At 39.5% G+C, this 15,184-nt stretch overlaps 1 protein-coding gene across 5 annotated transcripts in view; it reads left to right on the plus strand.

Annotated features, from left to right (window-relative positions):
- The window catches only part of POT1 (protection of telomeres 1), a 77,941-nt gene that overhangs the window by 40,185 nt on the left and 22,572 nt on the right, over positions 1 to 15,184 (plus strand). For all 5 annotated transcript variants that reach the window (XR_004970970.1, XM_036328796.1, XM_036328795.1 and 2 more), the window contains 4 exons: positions 1,386 to 1,555; positions 2,640 to 2,722; positions 11,220 to 11,276; positions 12,874 to 13,030. Coding sequence is in view for 4 of the 5 variants with exons in the window: in XM_036328796.1 (XP_036184689.1) it covers positions 1,386 to 1,555; positions 2,640 to 2,722; positions 11,220 to 11,276; positions 12,874 to 13,030 (467 nt within the window). In the remaining variant the exon portion in view is untranslated. The remainder of the gene's footprint in view (positions 1 to 1,385; positions 1,556 to 2,639; positions 2,723 to 11,219; positions 11,277 to 12,873; positions 13,031 to 15,184) is intronic.

Below are 15,184 nucleotides of genomic sequence, written 5' to 3' on the forward strand. Positions count from 1 at the left end.
AACCAGTCGTTCGGTTGATTTGCATATTAGGCTTTTATTGTATAGGATTATTGATTTTTAGAGAGAGAAGTTGCCTCCCATAGAGGATCAGACCCGCAACCTAGGTATGTTCTCTGACTGGGAATGGAGCCACAACCTTTTGGTGAATAGGATGGTAGCCCAACCAACCAAGCCACCTGGCCAGGGCTTCTATTTTTTTATACTCCCCCTTATATAGCTTTGCTGTTGCATAACATTTCACCACTGTTACTCAATTCTGAACTTGAAGTGAAAAAGAGAATTGTATTCCTGCAATCATCAGCAGTCAAGAGTGCTGTTTTATGCAAATAAATTAAATTTCCAATTTGGTAACTCCTTTTGTTTATAACTCTTTATAAAAATATGATTTAGGTTATATAGTTTCTACTTTTTGTGGGTGTCAATTTCTTTGACAAACAATCTCTATCTGCCTCATTTTAAGTCTTCTACATTAAAAGTATAGCAAACACTCTGTAATTGAAGGTATTTTTAAGATTATGCTTAACAAAACTTAACCATAGAAATTAACTATAGAACATTTAGTTCCCAACTATAATTGGTTTAATCTAAAAGTTTTCATAGAACTTGTGGGATAAGGGATGTATTGTTCTGATATAGTAGCAGATTTTAAATTATTGTATACTATTCTTATAATGAGTATTTTAGTGATCAGATTTAATTAAATCTTACATTAAAGTAGTTAAAACAAGTTATTTTCAGGAACCTTAATCAAATAGGTTTATTAATCTTAATTTATTAATCAAATAAAGGGCATAGGCTTGATTTAGGTCATTTATCAATGCTAAGACTCAATCTTTCATACTTTAATACAGCCGTGGGCAAACTACAGCCCGCGGGCTGGATCCAGCCCATTTGAAATGAATAAAACTATTGAAAAAAAAGACCGTACCCTTTTATGTAATGATGTTTACTTTGAATTTATATTAGTTCACACAAACACTCCATCCATGCTTTTGTTCCGGCCCTCCGGTCCAGTTTAAGAACCCATTGTGGCCCTCGAGTGAAAAAGTTTTCCCACCCTGCTTTAATGGAAGTAGAAATGACTTATTTTTAACATATATATGTATGTTATATATACTATATATATATATATATATATATACACACACACACACACACACATACACACACACACACATTTTGGGTTTGATACGGTGTCATTGGGGCTGATGTTCAGTACACAACCTACCAGTATAACATACCAGTATCTTTTCTGGTATGTCTTTGGCCTTTCTAAACTGCCCTGGTGGTTGGTCTGTACCCCATATGGTTGTTAAATATTTTGAGTACTAGAAATGGTTTGGTTTTTCTCCATTTTCTAAAAAAAATTAATAATCTCTTTTTAGGTTGGAAGCTTTCTTAGAATTTATAGCCTTCATACCAAACTTCAATCAGTGAATTCGGAGAACCAGGCTACATTGCTAGCGCTAGAGTTTCATCTCCATGGAGGTACCAGTTATGGTCGGGGAATCAGAGTCTTGCCAGAAAGCAACTCTGATGTGGATCAACTGAAAAAGTAGGCTTATTAGACATCTATTTAAAAATTGTAAATAAGGTATCAAGCAGATTTTCAAGACAATACTATTCTGGGATGGTAAGGGGGAATCTAAAAGGTTCCTTGTAATCGATCCTCATAGCCTTCTGTGGTATTATCCATTTTTTTTTAGTGAGATGAACCAAATAAAACAAATGAAGTGATTGTAGGTTCAAATAGCTAAAGGGTAGCAGAGCTGGGGATATAGTCTAAGGTTTCCACTTCAGTATGTACTTACCTCTATTCGTCTATTCTTGCACATATGCTCTTCTGTCATCTGCCACATTTTCCAAGGACAGCAACGAAGAGTGGAAACTGGAGCTTAGCTAAAGTTGGAAAATTGCATATATATCTAGCATTCCAAATATACTTGATCCTGCTATGAAAAAGAAAATGGCCTTTCTAAAGTGCCTGTTGCTGATAAAATAGGTAACAGAAGTGTTTTAGGGTGTCATATTTTTAAAACTTTTAGATGTTTCCAGAAAGTGGGTAGTACCCTAAGTCCTATATGCAGTTCTTTTTCCTGATGTGTTTCTAGTCTCTGTGTATAAGAACTTTTGACCAGTATTCTAGAGAAATAAAAGTAAATCTTCTGCATATCTTCAAAGAGATACAGAAAATATCCCATTCAGTACTTTGAAATGATTAGATATTTTCTAAATATTAAAATGTTGAAAGCAATGACTTTAAAAATCCATTAAATTCGCTATTTTAATAATCTTAATATGAGTTTCACTACTTTATCATGTTATATTTTACTTCTTGGCTCTAGAGTGAGATTGTTCTGACTAAGAATGTTATCCATTAAATTACAAACTTATTTTTGTTCACAATATTTCATCATCCCACTGTTACACTTGTATCTTCCTAGACTTGGTGTTTTGTTTTGTTTTTAAATTTTGAGGACCCTTGGAACTCTAGATATATAGACCTTCTATGGAGAAATGAATACACGCACAGAATTTTTTATACAATTTTAGTGAGTTCTTGGTTCTTATGGGTAGAGCTAAACTGACCATATTAAATTTGTTTCATGTGATTTTAACTTACAGTCTTCCAATTATAGGGCTTTAGAATGTGCAAGTTTGACAGCCAATCAGTGTTCAGATGGTGTATGTCAATCGGAATGTGAGGACAGCTTTCCAACAAGTAAGGACAATTTTTAACGTTCACAGCTTAATCTCTGCCAAGTAAAATGGTCTTATCAACATTAATTCTCTATTTTAATATCTTCCTATATCTGTCTCTTTTTTTAAATCCTCACCCAAGAAGTGAGGATATTTTTTTTCATTGATTTTTAGAGAAAGTGGAAAGGGGAGGGGGGAGAGAGGAGAGAGAGAGACAGAAAGAGAGAGAGAGAAACATGATGTGACAAACACATTGAATGGTTTCCTCCTACACACATTCCAACTTATTTTCTGTCCTAGCATGTGGTCTATCTTTGAGAATATTCCATGTGCACTTGAAAAGAATGTATATTCCGCTGCTTTGGGGTGAAATGTTCTGTAAATATCAATTAAATCTATCTGATCCTGTGTTCCATTTAAGGTCACTGTTTCCTTGTTGATTTTTTTGTCTGGAAGATCTATCCATTGATGACAGTGGGGTATTAAAGTCCCCTACTATGACTGTTTTGCTGTTGATCTATCCCTTAAAGTCTACCACCAGTTTTTAAAAATATATTTAGGTGCTCCTGTATTGGGTACATATATGTTTATAAGGGTTATATTCTCTTGCTGTATTAATCCCTTTAGTACAGACAGTTCTCAGGTTACATCAGACTCGACATACGTCGTTTGTGGTTACATCGCCATCTCCCATTTATCTATTAAAAAAAAAAAAAGTTCCGTCATTTGGACGTATGTGCATATGTGCTTTATGTTTTTTATTATTTATTTACCACAAGTAAAGGTTAGGAATTGTTATCTTTCTTTTAAATTTTGTTTACTGTTTTATTTCGTTACTGCTGTTTATGTGTTGCATGTGATGACGTAGGTGCTTATGTAGGTGGGTTCCGACTTGGCGAAAATCATGTTAGGTCACACCTTAGGAACGGATCTCTGACGTAACCCAAGGACCTACAGTATTATGTAGTGGACTTCTTTGTCTCTTGTTATGGCCTTTGTTTGGAAGTCTATTTTGTCAAAAGTAAGTATTGCTACCCCAGCTTTATTTCGTTTTTATTTGCATGGAATATTTTTTCCCATCCCTTCACAGTCAGCCTATGTGAATCTTTTGTTCAGAGTTGTGTCTCTTGTAGACAGCATATATATGGGTCATGTTTTCTTATCCACTCAGCTACTTCATATCTTTTGATTAGAGCTTTTAATTAGTTTACATTGAACGTTATTATTGATAGGTACTTATTTATTGCCATTTTTTTCTTTATGCTTATGTTCCTTTCCTCTCTATTTCTTTTTCTTCTTAAAGCAGTCTCTATAGCATGTGATGCAATGTTAGTTTGGTGGTACTGAGCTCCCTTGGCCTTTTTTTGTCTGGGAAGCTCTTTATTTTGCCTTTGAATTTACTAGTAAGTGATAGCATGCCGGATAGAGCAGTCTTTGTTTCAGGTTATTGCTTTTCATTGCTTTGAATACTTCATGCCACTCTCTTCTGGCCTGAAGTGTTTATGTTGAGAAATCTGCTGACAGCCTATGGGAACTTGCTTGTAGGCAACTAATTGTATCTCTCCTGCTGCCTTTAAGATTCTCTCTCTATCTTTAATCTTGGCCATTTTAATTATGATGTGTCTTGGTGTGCGTATCTTTGGTTTCATTGATTGGGACTCTGTGCTTCCTGAACTTGCATGACTTTTTCCTTCAGCATGTTAGGGAAATTTTCAGTCATTATTTTTTCAAATAGATTCTCTATCCCTTGCTCACTTTCTTCTTCTTCTGGAAGCCCTATGACAGTGATGGCGAACCTTTTGAGCTCTGCGTGTCAGCATTTTGAAAAACCCTAACTTAACTCTGGTGCCATGTCACATATAGACATTTTTTTATCTTTGCAACCATAGTAAAACAAAGATTTATATTTTTGATATTTATTTTATATATTTAAATGCCATTTAACAAAGAAAAATCAACCAAAAAAATGAGTTCGCGTGTCACCTCTGACACACGTGTTATAGGTTCGCCATCATTGCCCTACGATGTGAATGTTGCTAAGTTTCATGTTTTCCCTAAGTTCCCTTAAAGCAGCGGTTCTCAACCAGTGGGTCGCGAACAATGAAAATACATCCTGCATATTAGATATTTACATTACGATTCATAACAGTAGCAAAATTACAGTTATGAAGTAAAACGAAAATAATTTTATGGTTGGGGGTCACCACAACATGAGGAACTGTATTAAAGGGTCACGGCATTAGGAAGGTTGAGAACCACTGCCTTAAAGTATCCTCTTTCTCTAGTTCTTTTTTCTTTTTGCTGCTCTAATTGGATGATTTTTTTCTACCTTGTCTTCCAAATTGCTGATTTGATCTTCTGCTTTGTCAAACCTATTGTTTATTTCTTTCAATGTATTCTTTATATCAGCATATTCTTCATTTATACCTGATTTTTTTTCATGGTTTCTATGTAACTTTTCATGCTGTTAAGCATCCTTATAACCACTTTGAAATCTGTATCTCATTAATTGCTTGCCTTCATTTCATTTAGCTCTTTTTCTGGATTTCCTTCTTTTCTTTGACTTCAGGTTTTTTCTTTGTCTCCCCAGTTTGGCTGTCTCTTTGTGCTTGTTTTATGTCGTATATGGAACTGCTATGGCTCCCAGTCTTGGTGCGGTGGCTTTCTGCAGTAGGTGTGCTGTGGGACCCCATGGTGCAGTCTCTTTGATCTCCTGAGCTGGGCACTCTAGGAATGTCTCTTGTGTGGGTTATTTGGGCCCTCTTTTTGTAATTAGGTCTTGATTGTTTTGGGCATGTTCATGTGTGGGATCGACCCTCAGGCTGGCTAACTGAGGCTTGACCCTGACCCTGGTGTGTAAGCTGCTGTGCAGGTGTAGTCTCCAGGTGTCTTGTTGGGCTCAGTGGCACAGTCTTCCAGATCACCTGTGCTCAGTACTCCAGGAATGTTTCTTATGGGTTATGTGCATTCCCTGTTTTAGTTGCATCTTGATGAATGCTGTTGGCCCTTTAGTGGGTGGAGTTAACCCTTCAGGCTGGGTGGCTGTAAGGGTTAACCTCAATCATTGAGTGAGACATTGTATAGGGCTGCCCTTTGAGGCGGAGTTGCTCCCAGCAGGATCTAGTGGCTGCTAGAATCTTCCTTTGGGTGTGTCTCTTGTGTGGCTGGTTGAATTGACCTCTGGTGTTGTTTGAATCCCACCACTGGCTGTGTCGGTTCTGGGTCCACTTGAGTGATGTTCAGGTACAGGTCACTATCAGACATTGTACGTAACTGGTTTTGGTCTGCCTATCTAGTGCTACCAGGCTGTTTACTGTTTGCATCCGCATCTGCTGGACCTGGGTTGCCACAGAGGGTTAATCTGCATATACGGGTCAGCTTCCTGGAGTTCTGAGCTGGGCTCAGATAAATAAAAGGTCAAGGTTCCCTGAGATCTGCATCCACCTGTTGGCTAATTTGCTCCTCCTCAAGGTTGCCTGGACTTCCTCCAGAGTCTTATGCAGAAAGGCTGTAGAGTGGGCCAAGCTAGCCACGCCCCACTGAGCTCAAGCTTAGTAGGTCGAGGTGACCAGGTCAGGCGGACAGGGCTAATGGGTCCCCTTGTTTGGGGCAGCATGGTCCGGCACTCAATGGGGAGAATGTGGTCCCTACTCCAGACTCATGCTGTGCAGTCTCTTCCAGAGTCTTCAACCATAGCTCCCCCAAGAGGAGTGTGTCGCAGGGTCAGGTAGGATGTCCTCACTGTAGGATCATGCTCAGCGGGACAAAACAGGGTCATTGGGACTTGAGCATACAGATCAAGAAAACCTTTTTGGGGGGTAGCACCAACTGTGCCATGGGAAGTGAGTGAGCTGCTTGCCTTCACTTAGCTCAGCAGCACACCACCAGAGACCCCAACAGGAGGCTTGGAGGGGGTCAAGCCAAATGTCCCGGTTCTGAGTTGTGCTTCCTTCCCGCTGCAGAACTGTGCTTGGCAGGCCAGTGTCCAGCAGAATTTGGGAATGCAAATCAAGGCAGCCTTGTGTTGGGAGTGGCGCAGGACCAGGAGAGGGGTGCAAATGCATGCTTCCTCCTAGCTACACAGCTAGCTGCCTGCTCCCTGTGACCCTAGCATGGGAGTCTTCCATTGGGGGTGGTGCCTGCCTAACCTGTGGGAAGGGGGAAAGACTGGCCCTTGTTCCAAAGCCACTCAGTTCAATGATCGTCTTAGAGTCATTTATAGTTTTTCTAGAAGAAGCGTGCACCTCAGGTCCCTGTTGGATGCAGCCAACAGTCCTTTCTGCTGGTCTCAGTCTTGGCAGGGTGGTGTCACCAGTATTTGGAGGGCGGGGTTAGTGCACTTTTTCTAGCTGGTGCTCTAAGAAGACAAGTGCTCGACCTTGAAAGATGGCGCCTGAGGGTGGTGTGGGATATTGACTCAGGATCCACACCTCAGAAGCTAACCTTCCAGATCTCCATAGCTATGCCCCCCAGATCTTCTCTTTATGGCTTCCCTATACCCCGAGTCTCCTTCCCTCTTCCAGAGCCCTGGGTGAGTGCCTAAGAGTGAGCCCCAGTGCATTGGCCCTGGTATTCTAGCAAACCTCACACTCTTTTCAGCGGACAAAGTCCCTGCTTATTTTTGCTGCCAGATGCTATGTAGGCTCTTCTTCCTGGCCCTCGTACTCTGGTTTGGGGTCCCAGTGCGGTATTGAGACCCCACTTTCCTCAGGGGGGACTTTTGCAGCCACAATATCCCTCCAACTTCTCAGTCCCTGCCACCTGGGTGTAGGACCAGCCTTCTCCATGTCTCCACCCTTCTCAAAAGATTCAGTGTAGCTTATTTTTTTCAATTTTTGGATGTAATACTCCTGTTCAAGTGCCCTTCAGTTGTTTATTCAGGTTGATTATTCTAAATTTTAGAATAATCAGTTGTTTATTCAGGTTGATTATTCTAAATTTTAGCTGTAAATCCAGTTTAGTGTCAGAAGGAGGTGTGTGTTGCTTTCATCTACTCCACAGCCATCTTGAACCCACACATAAAAAGTTATCATATATTTATTGGCCCTTTTTACTCCCTCTTTGAATTGTCGGCTCTTATCCCTTATCTGATTTCCTGTTGGATGGATTCCTTATGATTCTTTACCATTTTTATTTATGAGAGACCATGTATATATTTTACACAGCTTTTCTCATTACTTGACTACTTTTAAGCCATGCAGAATGGCATTTACTAAGAAATCAGATTCATTGAAATTATACTTTCCCAGTTTAGCATGTCCATTCAAGTTCTCTTGTCATAGATTCTTATGTAATCTATTGGTCATGCTGAGGAAGAAGGACAACTATTATACATGATAACCCTAAATTATAATAACATAATATACTATCCTATATAATAAAAGGGTAATATGCAAACCGACTGGTGGAATGACCAGTCACTATGACACATACTGACCACGAGGGGGCAGATGCTCAATGCATGGCCTCTTGGTCCCTTTCCCTGGCCAACAGGCTCTGATTGCCCAATGGTGAATGGGGAACCGAGGGTGAGTGGTGGCGGGGCACAGGGCTGGCTGCCAGCAGCCAGGGAAGATGGCTCTGATCGCAGACCAGACCTAGGGACCGTATCTGTGCACGAATTTCATGTGCTAGGCATCTGGTTTTATATAGTAGAACTAGAGGCCCGGTGCACAAAAATTTGTGCACTCGGTGGGGAGGGGGGGTCCCTCAGCCCGGCCTGTGCCCTCTCGCAGTCTGGGACCCCTCAGGAGATAACGACCTGCTGGCTTAGGCCTGCTCCTGGATGGCAAAGGGCATGCCCAATCCCTAGATGCAGCCCCTGGTTGGGCTCAGAGCAGGGCCGATTGGGGAGTTGGGGCGCCACACCCTGTCACACACAGAGCAGGGCCGATCAGGGGGTTGGGGCGCCGCACCCTGTCACACACAGAGACGCAGGGCGATGAGGGGGTTGGGGAGCTCCCGCCTATCAGGCACAGAGCAGGGCTGATCAGGGGGTTGGGGCGCCTTCCCCTGTCATGAACAGAGCAGGGCGGATAGGGAGGTTATGGCCCCGCCCCCTGTCACACACAGAGCCGCAGGGCGATCAGGGGGTTTGGGCGCTGGCCCCTGTCACGCTGATCCCGGTGCTGGGATGCCTCTCGGCTCCACTGATCCCAGTGCCTGGAGGCCTCGCGGCTCTGCCGATCCCGGTGCTGGGAGGCATATTACCCTTTTACTATATAGGGTAGAGGCCTGGTGCACGTGTGGATGCCGGCTGGTTTGCCCTGAAGGGTGTCCTGGATCAGAGTGGGGGTCCCCACTGGGGTGCCTGGCCAGCCTGGATGAGGGGATGATGGCTGTTTGCAGCTGGTCACACACTATTCAGAGTGGGGGTCCCCTATGGGGTGCCTGGCCAGTCTGGGTGAGGGGCTGAGGGCTGTTTTCAGGCTTGCGGGTGACTGAAGCTCCCAACTGCTCCTTTTTTCTTTTTTTTAAATTCTGGGCCAGCTTTAGCTCTGGCTCCAGATCTGAGGCCTCCGCTGCTGAAAGCAGGTATCTGGTTTGTTTGGGTTCTATAATCGAAACACTGTATCAACTCCAGCTCTGAGATCCTGGCTGGCAGAAATCAGGTTTCTGGGGTTTTGTTTAGCTTCTATATTTGTAACAATGTTTCAAACTGCAAGCTCAGAGGCCAGCAAGGCAGGCGGGGAATGTTGGTTTCCTCCGTCACTGAAGCAAGCAAGCCTCATGTTAGCTTCAAGCTGCCTGGCTGCCAGCCGCCATCTTGGCTGGCAGTTAATTTGCATATCGCCCTGATTAGCCAATGGGAAGGGTAGCAGATGTACGCTAATTACCATGTTTCTCTTTTATTAGATAGGATGTAAGGTAGAGTAATTACAAAATATAGGTACTTTTTGAAGTCTTAAATTCTTCATTTTAGAAAGTATTATTAAAATTCAAGTTTATTGCTCTGTTCACTACTTTTGCTTTCTTGTTGAATTATAATTCTATCTTATGGTGTTCACCAAGTCATCCTATTAAATTTAGTAAGTTTATTATTTTATTCACCTTTCCCTTTATTTCCTTCACATTGTATTTTTCCAAAATAATGAAATTTTTAAACATACAGAAAAGTTGAAACAATCTAAAGTGAGCACTCATATTCTTATAACCTGTTTCTCAAGTTAACCTCTTACTCTGTGTGCTCTGTCATTTATCTATCAATCCATATTATTTCTTGATTCAAATAAGTTACAGACCTAAGTATATCTCCTAAACATTTCAGAATGAGCATCATTAATTAGAGTTCAGTGTTTGTTTTGGATATTTTTTATTTTTGAGATAAAATTATATGCAATGAAATGGACAACTTATGTGTACGATTTTATGACTTTTCACTAATACACAAATCTGTGTAACCTAAATCTCTCTTAAAATCTAGAGCATTATCCTTGGCACAGAAAGTTCCCTCATGCTCCTTCCCAGTGAATCCTCATCACTACCCCACCCCAGACTTTCTGATTATTTTTCTGCCGTAGATTAACTGCACCTCTTCTAGAAATTCAAATAAATGAATTACTATGTACCCTTGTATAAACTATGTTTTTTAGATTCATACTGGACTCCTGGTGCACAAAATTTGTGCACAGGTAGGGTCCCTAGGCCCGGCTGGTGATCAGGGCCAATCGGGGCCTTCCAGCTGTTGGCCGGGGCCTTCCTTTGTTCTGTGCCACCTCCTGTTGGTCAGCACACATCATAGTGAGCAATCAAACGCCTGGTCGAACTCCTGAGGGGACACTTTGCATATTAACCTTTTATATATATAGATTGTTTCATGTATCAATAGTTTATTTCTTCTTAATGCTAGTAGTAGTGTATGAGATAGACATTTTTAAAATATGAATTTACAGTTGTATCACCTGCTTGTTTTCTTTTTCTGTAAGATGGCTTTGGCATATTTGTCAAAAATTAAATGGGCATTAATGTGGATTTATTTCTGGGCTTTCTGTCCAGTGCCTACTAATATTATAAATTAAGCATTTTTTCCCCTCACACTAATTTCCAGTTGTAGCCCCATTTGTTGAAAGAGTTTTGCTTTCCCTTTGGATTGCTTTGCTGCCTTTATCAAAAATAAAATGATCATGTAACTGTGGTTTTATTTCTGAGCTTTCTATTTAATTTTGTTGATATGTTGGTCAGTCTTTATGTCAGTACCATATGGTCTTAATTTAGCAAGTCTTTAAGTCTTGAGTATATGTTCTCCAATTTTGTTCTTTGTCAAGATGTGTTCTAGACTCTTATATTTCTACCTAAGTGATAGAATCCACTTGTCTCTTTCTACAGTTAACCTGCTGCAATTTTGATTAGGATTATATTGAATCTACAGAGTAATTTGGGAAACTTCCCATCACTTAACATGGCATATTTTACTATTTGAATTTTTTTCAGTTTCTCTGCAATGTATTATGGTTTTCAATGCCTCATTAAATTTTTAATGGATTTTAAAACTGTATAATTCCCTATTTTTCTTCCTAAAGGCTCTGGATCAGTATCATTGTATGAGGTAGAAAGATGTCAACAACTATCAGCTACAAGTAAGACCATGTTTCATTTTTTAAATACAGCATAATCATGAGCATATTAAAACCTGTCCTTCCACATATCAACAAATTCATTTCTATTAAATATTGAGAGCAGATGTCCATGAGGGCAAAAACATATCTATATTTCTCTTTTATTCCTCTACCTCATCCTAACTAGCATAAAATGAAACCCAGAAAAGAAATTCTCAGTTAATGATGGAACATGTCACATCTTGTTCAAATTGAGCATCAAAATAAAACATACTAGTGATGGAATAGAACTTACTGAATAAAGTAGAATCCACTAGCTCATGTGGATAGTAAATAAAGGAACAAAACAAATGAAGTTGAATGGAAAACTCTTTAAACTTTTTTCTCCATTTATTTTTAGAGACTGGGAGGGAAGGAGGGAGTGGGGAGAAAGAGAGAGAGAGAAACATCTATGTGAGAGAGACACATCGATTGGTTGCCTCCCATAGGAACCCTGGGCGGGGCCAGGGATCAAACCTACCAGGTATGTGCCCTTGACCGGGAATCGAACCCAGTACACTTCGGTGCAAGGGATGATACTCTCACCACTGAGTAGCGCCAGCCAGGACTGGAAGCTCTTATTAAAAATAGAATGGCAACTAATGAATGTAAAAGGAATGATGAAGCTAGGAAAAAAGACAAAACACCATTTTGCAACCATGATAGTAATTGATTTATTTGTGAATCGCCAATATGTCCTAAACTAGTGGAATCTTTAATGTTTAATAAGATTGGGATATTTATGTTTTCCCCAATTACTTTCTTATTAATTAAAAAGTGGAAAAATAAATTTATAGTCAAGAAATCTGTTGAACACCACCTTAACCAACAAAATTAAATCCCCAGGAAAGAAAACACTGATATCATATGCCTCTTGATGTGATACATTGAGGAGGAAGGTCACAGTATTATTTATATAGTAATATTCCTGCCAGAAATGCATATTTTGTATCTGATCATGAGAAAAGCCAGGCACAACCAAATAAATGGCCTCTTCTCAAATACATCAGTATCATGAAAGACAGTAAAGCTGAGGAACCATTCTTCACCAAAGGGGTTCAAAGAGATTTGAAAAGTAAATGAAATACATGGCTCATGATTGGATTCTCAACCCAGAAATAAAATGCTGAATAAGAATATTATGAGAGGACTGTTGGAGAAATTTGAATAAAGTCTGTTGTATTATGTAAATGAAGTCTTGTTTTTGTGAAATACACACTGAAATATTTAGGGTTAAAGGGGTGTGATGTCTGGAAATTATTCTCTAAGGATTCTCATATATACACAATTACAAATGAATTACGTATCTGTAAGGTATGGGGTGTCCCCAAAAAATGTATACACACACTATTAACTGTTAGAATGTACATACATTTTTGGGGGGACACCCTGTATATGTGGAAAGAGAGAGACAGAGATAAAGACAGATGGAGATGATGATAAATGTGGGAAAATCTTATCCAGGTTGACAATACAATTTAAATGGATTTTTTAGAATATATTTTCAAGGAGATTCGTGTCATGAATATACTTGTTATTCTTATAGATTATTCTACCTTAATCTAAAATTTCTTTATAGTACTTACAGATCATCAGTATTTGGAGAACACCCCACTATGTGCTATTTTGAAACAAAAAGCTCCCCAACGATATCGTATCCGAGCAAAATTGAGATCGTATAAGCCCAGAAAACTCTTTCAGTCCGTTAAACTTTATTGTCCTAACTGTCAGTCAATGTAAGTATCTTCCATAATAACACAAGTTTCAATTCATAATACTTATGTATATATGTTTTCATATATGTCAGTTTAAGCCCTGGAAATGAGTAAATTGTGATTTTCTGCATTATGTTTAGATAGAATGCTAACATTTTTAAGGAAAATACTAAATTCTTAGAAAGTAAATCCTTCTGATATTTCTTAGTAACAACAAAAGTAGGGCTATTTTTAGCTGTGAAATTCAACTTAGTAGCTCTGTCAAATGCAGACAAATAATATACTATGAAAATATTTGGGGAGACTTACTCACTTGTCACAAAAAATATTCTTAAAAATAAACCATTAACTACTATAATTTTTTATTTAAATTAAATTTATTGGGATGACATTGTTATTAAAATTAATGATTTCATGATTCTTTACATAGAAAATGCTAAAGACTCCACCAAATAACTATTAGAAACAATACACAAATACAGTAAAGTTGCAGGATTCAAAGTCAATGTACAAAAATCCACTGCATTCCTATATGCTAACCATGAAATTTCAGAAAAATAAATGGAAAAAACAATTCTTTTGCATTTGCAACAAAAATATAAAATACCTAGGAATAAACTTAACAAAGAACATGAAAGACCTATATACTGAAAACTATAAAGCATTATTAAAAGAGATTGAAAAAGACACAATGAATTAAAAAGATATTCTGTGTTCATGGATTACAAGAATCAACATAGTTGAAATGCCCATATTATCCAAAATAATATACAGATTTAATGTAATCCCATCAAAATCCCAATGACATTTTTTAAAGAAATAGAAAAAGTAATCATCATGTTTGTATAGAATTACAAAAGATCCCAAATAGTCAAAGCAACTAAAATTCTTAAATAGAAAAGACTTCTGATTAGTTGAAAATTTTAACTGTCATAGAAAGCCTTGTTGGAAATATTTCTCTCCTGTTTAATAACTATAACATAGTAAATGCAACTTAAATTATTGTTAGTAATTGAAAATTTCTCAGTACCTTAAAGTCTTCATTCTAACCATCAATTATTATAATACTAGGGGCCCAGTGCATGAATTCATGCCCTTGAAAGGAATTGTGGGCCTCAAGGCTGCAGTGGGCACAGTTGCAGGTCTCTGCTCATCCTCCACGCCCTCGCCTGGCACCTCCCGCCACAGGTCCTGTCTGCCGGCAGCTCCTTTCCCGCTGCTCCCACACGCTGATGGCGCCAGCCCCACTCGCATCCGCTGACGGCAGTAGCAGGTGTGAGCGGGGCCGGTGCCGTCAGCAGGTGCGAGCAGTGGCTGCTGCCCCAATTGCCCCTCAGGAGCAGAGAAAGGTGGAGAAGCCCTCAGGGACAATTGGGGCCAGTAGCCGCCGCTCTTACCCGCTGACGATGCTGAGCGATCGAGACCAGCGCCGTGCGCCAGCAGCGGGGTGGAAGCGCCGTGCAGGATATCAGTTCGTGGGAGCAAAGAATTTTCAGTAACCACCGTAGGCTCGCCCTGATGACAGCGACCAGTGCCCTGCCTTGGTCTGGTGCCCCCACTCACCTCTATCATCCTGCCACGGTCAATGCCCACCATGTTCCGTGCGCACCCCCTGGTGGTAAGCGCACGTCATAGCGACTGGCTGTTTGGGTGTTCCGCTGTTCGGTCTATTTGCATATTAGGTTTTTATATAGATAGATAAACATATAAATGTATAAGACATTAGAATGAATGTGTACTTACTAGCTTATTAGCTCAACAATCTTCCCTCTAAATATATGATGTATAAATACTATATACGCATCTCAATTATATTTGTGTGCTTATATATTGTTTATGTTTATGTCTCCGTGTACACTGATATATGTATAGTCCCCTCTAAAATCTAAGTGTAATATTGTTTGTAGAGATTTTTGATCATCATGTCTTCTTATCTGAAAGGGGGGACTGTCTTCTGCCTATTTGAATTTTAAATAATAGTTGGAATTAAAGTATCAGACAGATTTTAGATAGTTCTTGAAGCATTATCAAATGATAGTTTGTCAAATTCTGTAATATCACTTAACTTTGTGAAACAAAACCACCCTCTGTGATCATTTTTTATACAAATAAGGAAATCGCCTCACGAAGGTTAAGAGGTGTTACCTAAAGTTACACAGCTGGTTGATTCCAGAT

Source organism: Myotis myotis, unplaced genomic scaffold (assembly GCF_014108235.1).
Source record: "Myotis myotis isolate mMyoMyo1 unplaced genomic scaffold, mMyoMyo1.p scaffold_m19_p_11, whole genome shotgun sequence".
Taxonomy (NCBI): domain Eukaryota; kingdom Metazoa; phylum Chordata; class Mammalia; order Chiroptera; family Vespertilionidae; genus Myotis; species Myotis myotis.